This window comes from Strongylocentrotus purpuratus, unplaced genomic scaffold, assembly GCF_000002235.5.
Source record: "Strongylocentrotus purpuratus isolate Spur 01 unplaced genomic scaffold, Spur_5.0 spur5_scaffold_15, whole genome shotgun sequence".
Taxonomy (NCBI): Eukaryota; Metazoa; Echinodermata; class Echinoidea; order Camarodonta; family Strongylocentrotidae; genus Strongylocentrotus; species Strongylocentrotus purpuratus.
In genome coordinates this window covers 2,940,047-2,955,187 of record NW_022145600.1, presented here as the reverse complement: position 1 = coordinate 2,955,187, position 15,141 = coordinate 2,940,047, and the positions used below count along the sequence as shown (strand labels likewise).

At 35.4% G+C, this 15,141-nt stretch overlaps 1 protein-coding gene across 1 annotated transcript in view; it reads right to left on the bottom strand.

Annotated features, from left to right (window-relative positions):
* Nucleotides 1-15,141, bottom strand: part of LOC115923974 (phosphatidylinositide phosphatase SAC2-like) — a 28,924-nt gene continuing 13,783 nt past the window's right edge. Inside the window, exons 4-5 of the mRNA XM_030985351.1 lie at nucleotides 3,176-3,301; nucleotides 1-1,047 (exon numbers count right to left, since the gene is read on the bottom strand). Coding sequence (XP_030841211.1) covers nucleotides 907-1,047; nucleotides 3,176-3,301 — 267 coding nt within the window. The 3' untranslated portion in view covers nucleotides 1-906. The remainder of the gene's footprint in view (nucleotides 1,048-3,175; nucleotides 3,302-15,141) is intronic.

Here is a 15,141-nt window from a genome sequence, read left to right as displayed (position 1 = left end):
TCGTACCAAGTACATTCAAATGTTTTAAGTCTTTGGCATTTTTATGGTAACATCTAACATTTAGCATTTTTACATGTACGCCCTTCTGCAAGCCAAAAAAGGATATATTCTGTCCTTTTTATCTGATTCAGTGAGAAAAAAGTGAAAAAATGGAATTGAATTGAACTGAACTGAACTGGGGACAAATGGCAAGCTACACCCAGGCTATAGACCTTTAAGCAAGCATCAAGCCTTGCACAAGTCATTACTCTGAGGATGTGCTCTCCTCATTAAATCTACATGATGACTCACTGAACTGTACTGTGTATACCGAGTCTTTACTGACACCTGTAAAATATTATCTCTTACACTTAAAAGAGATTTTATAGCTCAGGGAAGAGGGAGAAGAGAAACTACATTTAGAGACCATTCTACAGTCTACATGCTATTTAAAGGAGAAAACTGTTTCTTCTCAAAACAAAAAAAATCAAAGTTTGTGAGTTCAAATCTTTGCCCTCGCTCATCATCATCATCAACATCATCATCATCATCATCACCATCATCACCACCACCACCACTACAATCATAATCGTCAGAAAATGTGCATACACAGTATTATATATGTCACCTATACATCATTCCTATATGTGCTATAGTACCAGTAAAGTGCAAACACTTTCAAGGTATTTTTTAAAGTGTTTACTTTACAATTATGATAAAAATATTTTTTCAAAGCTCCGATGAGGTCCACAAAACTAGATCTTTCTCAATTTGAATAGCAAAAATCAAGAATGAACCCTGTGAAACTGAATTCTACACACCCTCAAGAAAGATTACAGAGAGTCCTTTTCAGGACTCCTCAATCCTCTCTCTCTCACATGGTGCACCCGCAAGCCTACTGTATAGTGATGAAAATGTTTCAACTTCTCAAATCAGACATGTCTCTTCAAACTGACCTACATGTATGTGTACTTGCACTTTAATATTCAGCTTACCGGACTCTGTAAACATGCGATTCAGCTCCTCCAGAATCCGCCTCTCAAGTTTCTCCCGCTCCTTTACCTCTTTCTGAAACAAACAGGAATACAAAATGAAACAGATCACGGATCTGAGAAAGGATGGGTGTGGGGAAACTGATAAAGATTCAATCACATATGCCACAGTAGGCCTACGCTGTCCATCTCTGTGATGTTTTGTTTGTACTTACATTTAAGAACTGAATTGTTCATTTATATGTCTTGTAAATTTAATGTTTTTGGTAACTCAAAAATGAAAGGTGGACTAGTTGAATTAGGGCCTTTGTTGAATACTTTTGGATGTAAGTTTTTTTAATATGTCACATTATCAAGAAACATAAATTGGGACAAGTTAATTTTTCACATACCGTACTTAAAAATTACAAAACTTGGTTATAGGGTATGAATAATTTAGTTTTTAACTGTACACATACATGTGCAAACATCATGTGATGAAATGGATTTCATACAAAGTTTATTCATTTCATCTCTTCTTTTTGGGCCACAGATCTCTTCAATGTTAGTGTTACCGAATTTTTTTAAATCCTGGGCTAAAGCTGAAGATCAAAAGTTTTTTCATTTTAATATCTGCCTCTCTTATGATTACCTGTTCACATACATGGGAGGAAATGACCTAAATTACACTGTAACAAATTTCTTTAATACCCCGTTCGCCCCAAGTTGCATGGCAAATCGACTAAATGACGAAAGAAAGCGGGAGTGCGGCGCTGCAATTGGCAAAGTAATCAAACAAGATTGGAGAAAAAGCGGAGAAGTGATCCGCATGAATATTGCATTCTCGGGTATGATAGGGGTTGATGGAAATTACATTTACGTTAATAATGCAAAAGCCACTGGGGATAATTGAATTGGTGCATGTATAATTTGTGTAAGGTATACTACATTCGTGTGAGGATGCACAGATCTTACATTCGTTACAAAAAGCGCAGAATTCCGATATGCTCTCTTCGTTGGTGCTCAGTGCTGACATGTTTTACAAAGGTATCTGGGGGGCATTTCACAAAACTTGTCATCAGTGACAAATGACAGTTTTTGTTATAAGCTACTGAAATCCTTGCTTCTGATTGGTTATCAGCAAATTTGTCACTGATTTTGTTTCATTTGTCATTGAAAAAAGGCTTTGTGAAACGGCCCCTGTATTTCAAAAATACATTGCATCCTGTAAATCAAATTGGTTAATTAACTGCATCTAACTCAATTATTTTCCTCATGCATTGAAGTAATAAATCATACCTGCGCTCTCTCTCTAACTGTACTAAGTCCATGATGACAACACTCCAATTAACATGTTTTTCAGGCAAAACAATATATCATGTCAAACTGAGTTTAATATTCATAACTCTTGTAGAGATGTTTTTGGGGTTTTTCGTAACTCAAGAATGAAAGATCGACTGGCTGAATTAGGGCCTTTGTTGAATACTTTAAGATGTAAGCTTTAATAGGTCACGTTCTCACGACACTTCAATTGGGGCAAATTCATTTTTCACATACCGGTACCCGTACTTAAATATTACAAAAGTTGGTTTATTAGGCTATGAATAATTTAGTTGTTTACTGTACATGTATGTGAATTTTGACGTTGGTGCCAGTATAATTAAGATTTTGAGCAAGTTTTTCTTTGCATCATTAGGTATACATTTTTCTAGTCCAAACAAACAAAATTGATAAGAGAATTTTTATCATCTATGTTTTTCTGATATATCAACAACATAACTTTAAGAATTGTTTTTTGTAATGTAGTTTGAAATATAGTTTCAGGTTAAAAAACAAATCTGTATATATTGACACATATATTCTTGACCATTACTCACCCAAACAATCGTACCCGATATTACTAGTATACAACTTTCATTCACTTTCATTGACTAGATAATATTGCTTTTCTGATCTTACTTTTCATAGATTGTGAATATATATATTCTTATAATGTAAGCTAAACATGACGTTTTATCTGGTTGCTGCTATTGATTTAGAGCCAGTTCATTGTTTTGCATGTTTGTTTTATAATTTTCTTTTTTTCTTTCTTTTATTTTACAAATGCAATCCAAGTATTCATTTCTTGGTGATTTCCTAGCATTATGAATTTGAAATAAATATGCTAGATAGAAAAAAATACAAAAATACAAAAACAAATAAAAATACGAGATTACTGAAATTACCTTTTTGACCTGTGCCACTGACTTGATGCTATTCCATGTTTTGGCAAGTGATTTCTGTTGACCCTCTGCTGGACCTAGTATCAAGTTAGCCTTCTGACGGATCCCAAAGTGGTGCTTATCACATCTCTGAAACAAGAAATATAAAAAGAAATACATGATAAAACACAGGAGAGAGAAGTTCTAAACATTTGAAACAACTATATTGTAACAATCCATTGAATAAGTTTTAAAACCTTGTTTGTTTTAATTTTTTTATTCATTTTTATAATTTTTTTTTTTACTTGTTCAGTTCGAAAATTCTAGGTGAATTCTTATGATTTTATAATTCACAAGTAATATGAAGAAAGACAAACTTTCCTTATAAAAATGACCTAAAAGCTACCTTCTATGTCATTCTGTACCAAAGTATATGAAATTTAATATTTCATAAATTTGATGAATGGTTTATGAAACCCACATGTTTTGAAAGTAACTCATATTTCTTAATATATCATATCGTGAATTTAAAGATTTTAAAAATAAAATATGTATAATATTCTTTATTCAAATGAGAAAACTATCTGGAAATGTCAGTCTGCAATGCTTGGAGTTGATTGAATATAACACCTACTTTCATTCCAAGTTTTGTTCTTTTACTTTATTACAATTATCAAAAGTATTTAAATGTTCTGAATCAGTGTCTTACATTACATTCTTTTTTGTTAATACTGTTTCTACCATCTTACAAAATCCTGCTGTTCTAAGTCACTCCACAGGCCCAAACTGCCTTTTAAAATAAAATGCACACCCACATACAAATTTGTACCAATCTATATGCCGTCATGAAATATGATGAATCTACTCAATCATCATACATAATCTTTATTCCTTTGATAAGAAATATCACAAGTATCACCACAGCTTTTGTTTTTTGCCAAAATATACAATCATTTCAGATGGGATCTATCTTGATAAGCACTGTGGGATAAAGATGTATGAGCTGCCTGCATAATTCATCCAATGCATACAGACTTAATGTGAGTGCATTGAGGATGACTAATATGTGCTGCATGGTATATGTATGAAGACATCTATCATCATTTTGAAATACATTATTCAAAATTGAAGGACTGTTTATCATCTACATAGATCTTGGAGATATGCAGTAGTTAAAGGGAAATCCAACCATGATATTCTAGAGGAAAGCGGAAAAATCAAAGAAGTAAACTGGTGAAAGTTTGAATGAAATCAGACCGAAAATATGAGAGTTGAGAACTTTTGAAAGATGTAATCACTGGAGGTGTTGGCTCTTCAAATCAACTGAATCGGTAATGTCTCTGTTATGTATTGACGGACAATTTCCCCATTTGTTCCAACACAAAATGATTTTTTTTCTCTCTTTAGAGGACCTATAATAATATGCTACCCACTATATATTTTGAGTAGTACCCCAAGGGAGAAGACACTTATAAGGAAAACAGAATTAATGTTATTTTTTGTACACAATAAACGTGAGAATTATCCACGACTACCTCAAAATCCACTGAATAAACTGCCAACTTGAGATTCACATATAGACTCAGTGATCTCATATTTCAAACATTTATAACTTTCTTATTATCCGTCCAATTTATATCAAACTCTTGCTTTTATATTTCTCTTATTCATACAAATGAACTTATTACAACGGTTGGATTGCCCTTTAAGTAGTCCCTGGGATATACATTCTGCGTAACTTTCCAATATAACTATTTATGTGCATGAATATTCTGTCGCCCACGGCTGAGTGTTTGTATATGAATGTACCTCAGTGACTCAGCTGCACACAAATGAATTCATACATGTACATGCAGTTCATCATTCAATCCTACCTTCTTTGTGCTTGATAAAAGACATTTTAAGTGAAGATGAAACAAGATCGCAAATACTTTTGAAAAATCAATCCAAAGGAATTTTAATAGCCTAGCTAGTGCGTCACCTACTGAAAAGTGTGAACAGGACAATAGTGTATTGCGTACAATGTAATCCAAACATGATTTCTATGGGATGTACAATAGGGTATTGAAATTGCCCTTGAGTCAATTTTTGTGAGAAAAAAAATTGTGATCATGTTAAGTGATTTGCCAATTTGAATGTTACAGTGCACTGCCATGGCTTTGACCCAAAGCCTTCTTATCTTTAAGTGTTTAAACTATTGGACTAGCTAAGTATAAACCTTCAACAACTTTTTTAAATTCATTCACTGCATGTCAAAGGACAATATGCAGGGAAGAGATTATTTCTTGCTCATTTACCTTACATATGGTAAAAACATAAATACGAGCACATATGGAATATGGAACATCTTGGAGTGGATGACATGTTAATGAACCATATGTTTGCATTCAAGCAAAGTACATGTACTTTTTCCCCTCTATCTCAGTACTCCACAATACCTCTCACTTTGAGGGCTTTGAGTTCTTGCCATTTTTAGAATGACATCAGTCTGATGACAGCCAAACTCTCGACGTGATATAACTTTTTTCTAATGTTTAGTTTCTTTTTAAATTAATGTACTTTTAAAAGAAGATATCTTTTCATAAGACTAAAAAATGTGTGCGAAATGAAATATCACTACTAGAATAAAAAGTACAGACTCTTGCCCAGTGAAAACATCATGGGAATACGTACATGCAGCCCGTGTGACTGGGATATGAGGTTAGTTTCAATTTCTTGTGGTAGCTGAATTGTATAGGTCTCTTAAAGAGCCAAGATATAATTCACACATATCAGTACTATGACACAAACTGCTCCATAATTTTGTACACTAACCAAGTTCCTACCTTCAATCCCAAACTATCTCAAACTTTGAGGGCTTTGAGTTCAGTCTTGCCATTCTCAAAATGATACCCAACTGGTGACATTCAAATTCTCCAGGTGAGATAACATTTTTTCCTTAAAGTTCAGCTTCTTTTCTTTTTATAAGACACATACAATGTGTGAGAAATAGAATACTACACCTAGAATGGAAAGTACACGCACTAGCCAGATCAAAACATCATGGAATAGACATCTGGGCTGCACAAATCACAAAGATCAATTGTACAACATATGGTCTTGTGACAATTGCTCCACAATTGTCCACACTTACCGAATTCCTGACTTGAAACCTCATTCAACCACTCCATTTTACCCTAACCTTCAACAAAATTGTGACCCTAACCCTAATACTACGGGTATACTTTTGACAAAATAATTCCCAGAGCAATTGTATCTGGACCAAAAAATCAGATCGTCCCAATCTTGCAAGATTTTTTTAGCAATATAGAAGCCGGTTCGTTGCATTTGATCATCTCATGAACTGTGCGATAATCAATTGTTTGGATGCTTCTATAATTTAACATTATAAGTGGATGTTCAAGAAATGAATCTGGATACATGTATATTTTAGCAAAATATATTTCATTTGGCAAATTATTCATAGAGGCTTATTTTGCCTTCTAACGCATTGGGTAAATTGTGAGCTTTTGAAATCCATGTCAGTCCTGCGGAAATCAACCCCTCTTAGTGACAGAAATCTATGAGTTCAAGCTTAAGGACTGTAACACAATAACACAAATCTTTTTTATACCACAAGATACAGGTAATAATTATGTGAATATCATTATTGATTATTCACGTAGGCCCCGAAAGGTTAGCCCCTAGCTCAAGCTGCCATGTGAACTCAACCTCGGCGGCTAGGTGGACTTCTCAGGGGTTCGTTTTACGTCACCACGCAATTTGAGATATTCTACGGAGTGCGGCTAAAAATAGAAAGTGCAGTTGACGGCCGACTGCAACAGGCAGTGATGAAATTGTTTACTTGCGCTTCATGAACATCCAGATTGGAGCACCTTTTCAATAAAAATGCAATATTTGGTTCATTTTTATTAGCTCTGTGAATTTCTTTGTTTCAGGCATGATGACAGTATTGGCATTTCTTGTTGGAAGCAATACATGTTCATGTAGGAACAGAGAGAGAAGGTATTTTGAGAGGGAGGGGGTATATGTAGTATAGGTACCACATAGGTTAATTGTGTCAAAATGTACATGTATAGATGTACTACAGCAAAAGGTATGATATAGCATTCCTGTAGCATTCCTAAAGCCAACCATTTCAGAGAAAAACATATACATGTAAATAGCAATGTATATAAAACATGAAACAAAACTTAAAACCTTTACCGGTAAAACTAAAATTGTAAAGTTGTAATCTGACCAAACACCCAAGTTCAATGCTATAAAAAATACCTCCAATGGCATGATAAACATAAATTTTGGTTTTTGATAATGTTAGAATAAAAGGTTATTGCTTGTAGATGAAAGTGCATTTTATTTCACCCTCATTCAGATACAGTTACAATAATACATAATTAAAAGAAGAATGTTACATGGTTAGTTCTAAATATACATGATGCATTGCATAATATATGTGTACAAGAATCAAAGCAAGATAATCAAAACAACTTAATTACGGTAGCCTAATCCCTACTTCAAACTAATTGAGATAATGGTCATGGATACATGTACAGTACATGTATGGTACATTTTGTTTTTAGAAACAATTGTCATTGGCTCAAAGATCAATGTATAAAAGTTAAAGCTAATCTTGAGCTCTGGTATAGGCATCGTATGTCGAGAGAACATGGCTATAATTCATGCTGGATTGTTTATCCTGCAGTAGATTGATTGTTAAAACCACTAAAATAAAAACAACCTCACAAAAACTTGCTAAAAAATAATCTTCAATAAAAACCACAACTTTCATTTGCACATACTGCAGCTGTGTTAAGCACAGGGTGTCGGGCATACTTAATTACCTCAATTTCTCTGTCTATGCTCATTACTCAGCCCCTACACATTTTCTACCAAAATCGTTTGCCGCATGTCATTTAGTTGTAATCTTGAACATTCAGTGTAAGTTTTGTTGGATTCAGTGAAAAATTATTTTCTATCATTACCAGAACTCAGCTTATCTTTAATACCATTCTGGGCTTTCTGGCTCGCAATGTTAATTCAAACAATATTTCAGATCTTCTGAGTTGCTTTTGTTTTGAATGTTAGGCTTCCTGGGAGTAATTTCAATTTTTGTAACGAAATATTTAGCTTGTCAGCAAAGTCAGATTTTGTTGTTGAACCATTGGGATTTGAACCTGCCATCTTCTGCTTGCTGGGAAGCAACTCTACCACCAGGCCATCACTAGTCAATGGCACATTCACGATGAGCTGGAAACAAATACCGCAGCTCTCCTAACTTATTAATATTCATCAGTCCACCATGGGGACAATATAGCTTTGAATGATAGGCTACCTGGGAGTAATTTCAATTTTTGTTGTTTACAGAAGCTCTGCTTGGCTTTGCTATAAATATTTATTTATTTATTTATTGCTATTTTGGAGCTGAATAAATTACTGCTCCCATCTAATCTTTTCCCACTGGTCTGTACATTTATGTGTATAATGCATACTGGTTAGATTGTCTTTCTCTCCTTACTGCAACAGGGAAAAACCAAAATCCCCAACCTGCCCCCTGTGTGGAGAGAGTGAGGAAGATGTCATCCACTTCATCAGGAAAGATTCAACTTCGTGAGGAAACTCAACCACCTAAGGACAGAGTTAAACTCCTCCTCCGACCCTCACCACCTCAACCCTCTGGAATTCACAGCTCTTGTCCTCTTTCCTCAACCTGAGATTTCCTCTCCTACCAAGTTACTCTACCACCTCCCTGCTCTACCCTTGCAACTATTGCCTTACAATACATCCACTAGATTCATCCTACTGTACTACCTAAGCTCTCTGACGCTCTCCCCTCACCTATCACTACACTCTCTAGTTTCTACCAGTTTCAGTGATTCCACTAGTCTACTGCCTGGCCTGTTTCTGTGTCGCGCACCCCATCAGCTGAAAAAATAACACACCCTCAACTATTAAACGGAGACAGTCCTTGCCTTTCTTTCTCACCTTCACTGAGTATTTTCGGGGAACACGCGATCTTTTTGGGATGCATGTATAAAGGAAGAAGGACATTATGGACATAGTTGATTGAAAAATAAAAAAATATATAAATATGGACAGAATCTGGAGTCCTGGGGGTGTTTCACAAAGATCATAAGTTGAACTTATTTCTAAGTTGGACTTCAGCCATTTTATGGAAATATTTTGTAAAAGTTATTTTAAAAGGCATGAAATTTGATTCAAATGAAATCATTCATACTTTCTATTATCAAGGAGATTTCATGTTCTTAATGTGGAATTTATGAAAAGTCTAAAAAAAAAATTGCTTTTGAATACATTTTATTTTAAGGCTACAAACGGCTCTCCATAATATCTAAGTCCAAATAGAGTTAAGTTCAACTTGTGATCTTTGTGAAACACCCCCCTGGACTATGAGTATGATCCTACCGGACCCTTGCAGTGGTAAACCGCTGGTCTCTGAGTCCAGCAAAGGAAGAACAAAAAGAAGCAAAGGATGTCAATTAATTATAGACTGACGTACAGATAGCTGTTTATCCTCAGAGTGATAGTCAAGGACTTGACACCTGACAAGTGCTCCAATTACCAGGTAATTCTTTTCAAATACCCCCCTCCCTCCTGAGATGCAATAAACATATCAATCATTAGTCTCATTGCCTTGATAAGTGTGTATTTCAAGTTGTGATTTCAAAGTTTCTGTAATTAGAGTTATAAAGCAATGAATAACTCAACTGATGTGTATCATCTTCTTTTTGTAAGCTTCAAGTGTGAACAAAAATTCTCATGTACTGCATTAGTTGTAAAATTTGTTTAAGATTCATTTACAAATTTATCATCAAAAACATTGCCTGTCAAGTAACGACAAAGTCAATGAATATCTTGGCTGAACATATATTCTTTTCTTGCAAGATGACATTATAATTTCAATGGGCGGAATGGATCAAAGGCTCTCAGGGATCTATGTAAACGCTGTAAATAACACTTTTTACGTATGCTCAGCACAAAAAAAAAACTTACATGCACATGGCTGCAATGCTCATCATGAATTCATGGTACAGTAGCTTAAATAAGTATTAACATAAATGTCCGCAGAATTTTGCCACAGTCGGATATATGCAAGTATATGTGAGTCACTTGGGGCATGAAGTTCCATCACTATCATTTTTTTTTAATCTACTTTTTCTGCTTTCTTTTTAGGTAAATACTCCAACTGGTATACCAATTTATCCCAGTATACTGCTTTCACAGTTCGGGGGGCTTCTGAAGTACCATACTTTAAAGTTTCAATTGAACTACTTCTGAAGTGCCCTGATTTAAACTACCGTCAATTTATACTGCTATAAGTACCGGTCCAAGAGGTATTACTCCATAAATGGATTAGAGTGAGTGAGTGACACTGTGTGATTAGCCAAGTTCATGACCCTGAATTACATCTTACTTACATCCACTCTCTCTCTCTCTCTCTCTCCCTCCCTCTCTCTCTCTCCATGTCATTACACTAAGCCATTTCACTGTACTGAGGCTATTTCTAGCTAAACGCAAGGACTCGAAGGCTGATGATAATATTAGATTTGATTCCATTTACCTCTTTGGTAATCCTATTTGAGTTGTACATGTAGGAAAGTGAGGTTCAGGATGAGTTCAGATAGAACAGCTGACTGTGAAGTGATTGATGTAAACAAGGCTGTGTCATCTCAGGCTCACAGCTTTGCACTTTTAACCATTAGACCACTGAATTCTCATATTCCCCATAGGTTTAATACAGGGACCACACAGTTCCAGTAGGTAATGGGTTAATGTACATTGTAGCACATTGCACAGCAGTAGTCACAACACAGTAATTGTATATTATACAAATAATTAATGGTTATGAGTTCAATAGTGCGAATATTTCCATGAGTTGAAAGATTAACATTCTATTCAACGAGGCGTCAGCCGAGTTGAATAGAATTAACGTTAATCTTTCAACGAATGAAAATATTCGCACCATTGAACGAATGAAAAACATTCATTATTTGTTTTATACAACATCGAAGAAGATCTAATAGAACGTTAATCAAAAAATTATGCTTTACTCCTTATATTACAGATAAATTAAAGTTGGAGTCAAGCCTTCTCGATTACATTCAGATTGCCTTCGCGTCAGATACACGCAGGGATACGCGCGCGCACGGCTGAGAGGTACGCAGTCTGCATATAACCAAAAATGCACGGCGCATATAACCAAAAATGCACGACCGTGCAATATAACATCTATTGAATATCATGTGATCAACAATCCTCCAATCAAATGACAAGGATCCACGTAGGTGTTGTATAAAGCCCAATAATCAAACGATAATATGTGTTTGTTGTATTGTTTTTTTCTTTTTTTGTTGTTCATGAATATCAGGAATACATTATTGAAAATATCTGTCTTCTGTTAACTCAACAGTTCAACAAATATTTGTATCTTGTGTAGTCAATTTCATTCATATGTTATAAATATAAATTACCTTCAATATATGTTTGTTAATTTGTTGCAAATGAAAATCAATAAAATCCATGTGGAGGGAAAAAGTATGAATAAAAAAATGGACGGCAGCATCTTTGTTATGTTATTCATCCTAAACACTGCCCTGAATAGAGGAAATGAATAGACTACCGTAGTAAAGTATGATTTATTGGAATTTTGGAAATACCAGCATATACATTGTAACCAACCTACCAGTATTTTCCATGAAGTGCCACATAGTGTACAGTACATGGACTTTGGCAAGTGATGTTTATGTTTTGAAAAAGAGTGGGGGAAAAAATAATACAAAACATGCACGGTTGAAGAAACTGAGCCCAATCACTCATCACAAAAAAATGTGTCCATTAGTTTCCCTTTCAAAGAGACATTAAATGGCCCATTTGCTAATTGAATTGAATAAATAGAGAAAAGGTGAACAAACAAAGCAGTGAAAAAAGCTAATAAAAATTGGACGAAAAATAAGAAATTTAAGGAATTTTAAAGTTCTGCATAATCTCATGAAACAATGATATGTCTCACATACTCGTAGGATGTATACAAATTAGTGAGTTGATGGTGTCATCCCTCTATATGTTTGTTCGTAAATGTAACAAAAATATCACTTTTCTGCTCGGGGAATGTAAAACATGGCTTGAATTCTCAAGGAATTTATGTGCGACATCAACATTACTGTAACTTTATATTGTTATCGTAAAGGTAAAAAATTATACAGGTGTGTCAAAAAAAAGGGAAAACTTGAAAATTCATAAACAAAATTTATTCATTCCATTCTACTGATTTTATTTGTTGAATTTGTTGCTATTTATTCAATTCAACTTGAAAATGCGTTGGACTTGCCCTCTAATTCCTTTAAATAACAAAAGATTTATTTTTAATAGTAACAATAATCAACTTTCATTAGGATATCAATATTGACAACATGAGATAAACGCATCTTAAAAGTCCCTTTGAAGGGGCAATTCTATTTGATGCAATGTGACATTTTAGGATTTTAGATTTTGAAAGGAAAAAGTTTTTTGAAATCGTTGCTCTTGATGAATTCATACTCATCGAACCCAACTTTTCTTTGTTTTACCTCAGAATACAAAATGGAATTCAAGGGTGTAATGTACAAACAGTGCTAAATGTAGTAGGAGTAGCAGTGAAAGTGTTGACATTTAATCAAGGGGAATATCATTCTCTGCATGCTCTGCACACAAGACCATGAAGGACAATATTTTCATATCACGTTAAAGGTGTTTGATTGAGGAGTTCAATCATTTGGAATCTCTCTAAAATACCAAGTGAGTGCCAATTAGGAGAAGGAGGATTGTCCCAGACGGTGATTGCCATGTGAGAGTTGTGACTTTATACATTGATTAATTGCATAAGCTTGATTGAGACAGCGGGTGAAGTCTTCTAAGGGCTACATACAGTACATGGGTAAATATGGAAGAGCTTCTGATGATAGCAAAACGTGGGTTGCATGGCCCTCCCCATTTTTAATATTTATAAATGACATATCTATAGTCTACTGCTCAGACCCTGCACCGGATTTCTGAAACGGCTTTGTACACTGGCAGAGGGCCAATGTACACTGTATGTCGTTCATAAACCATATTGGATTTGTGAAGAGCTAAAAGTACACGTATATAAGTATAGAGTTCAGAAAGGGCATAAGTTTTAACCACCAAGGGTCTCTGCTCGTAGACTAGATTAGACTGGAGAAGGGATATGTGTCTCTTCCGATTCCTCATCACCAAGGGTTTTGCATGCTCGATATGACAACGATACCCAGACCACAAGACTCAAGAGAGGTGGAGTCCTTGAGATGAAACATGAGATGGTGAGATGGAGATGAATGGTCTCATCAATCATGTCAAGTACTAGCTAGTCAATCCAAGCAGGAACACTGATAAAATTAAGGCTTCAAAGTATCTCATAGAGCCAGCATATCATGTATGGTCTTTTCAAATAATAATGTACAACAGTGATAAACAAGTATACATGAAACATCAGAGAGGGCCATAGGGGCACATACCCCCTGGCAATGAATGATGAAACAGAGGAGGGGGAAGAAATGATGGAAAGGGGAGAGGAAACATGAAAAGAAGTTGAAACTAGAAATGCAATCGTGTCACAACGATGTGCGTGCAATGACGCCATGTTTCCACGTGTCGAACGAAAGAGCTTCTCTCGGACTATCCAGAGCAATATGTACGAAGTCTGTAGCTTCTGTGATATTGGAGATAGGTAGGGCGAAAGAAAGGCCTCAACAGTGACCTTGATGGGATGGTAGTGACTATGCCTACGAAGTTTGAAAGAAATTGGGATAGGGGAAAGAACCTAGAAAGGGCTCGCAAGCACTGTGTGCAAAAACCAATGGGATTTGGTGCATGTTCGTCATTGCAATCAAGATCGTTCTGGGGGCCGATAGCGTGAACCCGATATGCCCATAGACAATGCGTGTAATGCATGGGCGGAAAACGTACAGGATCTATATTATGACCGGAGTTAAATAGTTTTTTCTCTCTCTCTGCGTATTGGAACTCGGCATGTCACTGCAAATTTTCAAGGGAAAAAATGGTCGTTTAAGGGGCGAAAAGCAGTCTGAAAAAATGATGTCTTAGCCGATAAGTGTTAGATTCGGGTGGAAACTCGGCGGAATTCGTATAGTGACCTTTGTTCAAATGCGATTTACGCACAATTTTTTGTGTGAACATATACTATACTTGGTATCATTCGAAAGGGCACTTCATTGCGGTCAGTTTGACACTACTGTTATCCGCGCACAATGTATTGCATGCATTAAACGCGCTATTACATAATGCATAGTAAATTCATCATTTTTGGCGATAACTGTGAGCTGACATATTCGAATTTTACCAAACTTGGCAAACAGTTGTCACGTATATGGATACATATGCCTGCCCAGTTTCATTGATGTAGGTATAAAGATCGCCATTTCAGAGCAAGTTAAAGTTATTTTGGAATTTTCTTGAAAATTGCGAATTTGGAGGGCATTTTTCTTCTGAAAGTCGGTCAGTGTTACGGTATATAATTTTGTATATGGCTGGAAAGGGCATATCTTCAAGTATCTAAATCCAAAAAAGGGTACGGGTTTGCCAAGCCATAATGGAGATACGGCCACAGAAAGAAAGCCAATTCCCAGAACTTTAGAGGGCGCTATTTATGTTTTGCATAGCCATTGGAGCATGAAATTCGGCATGGCTATGTGCAATTATGAGATAAAGATACTGTGAGATTTAAATACAAAACGGAATTTATATGAGAAAATTATGGCAGTTTTAGATTATTTAGGGGTCAATTTTTCAAGAATTTGAGAGATTGTTGACAGAGACAGTTTCAGATTTGAATTTTGAGTACGAAGATGGCATTTTGAAGGGCAGGTTATACATGTATGTCTCAGATTAAAGAACATCTCTTAGACTATCTAGAGAAAATTGTTAAAAGTTTGTAGGATCTAGGATAGTGGAGATAG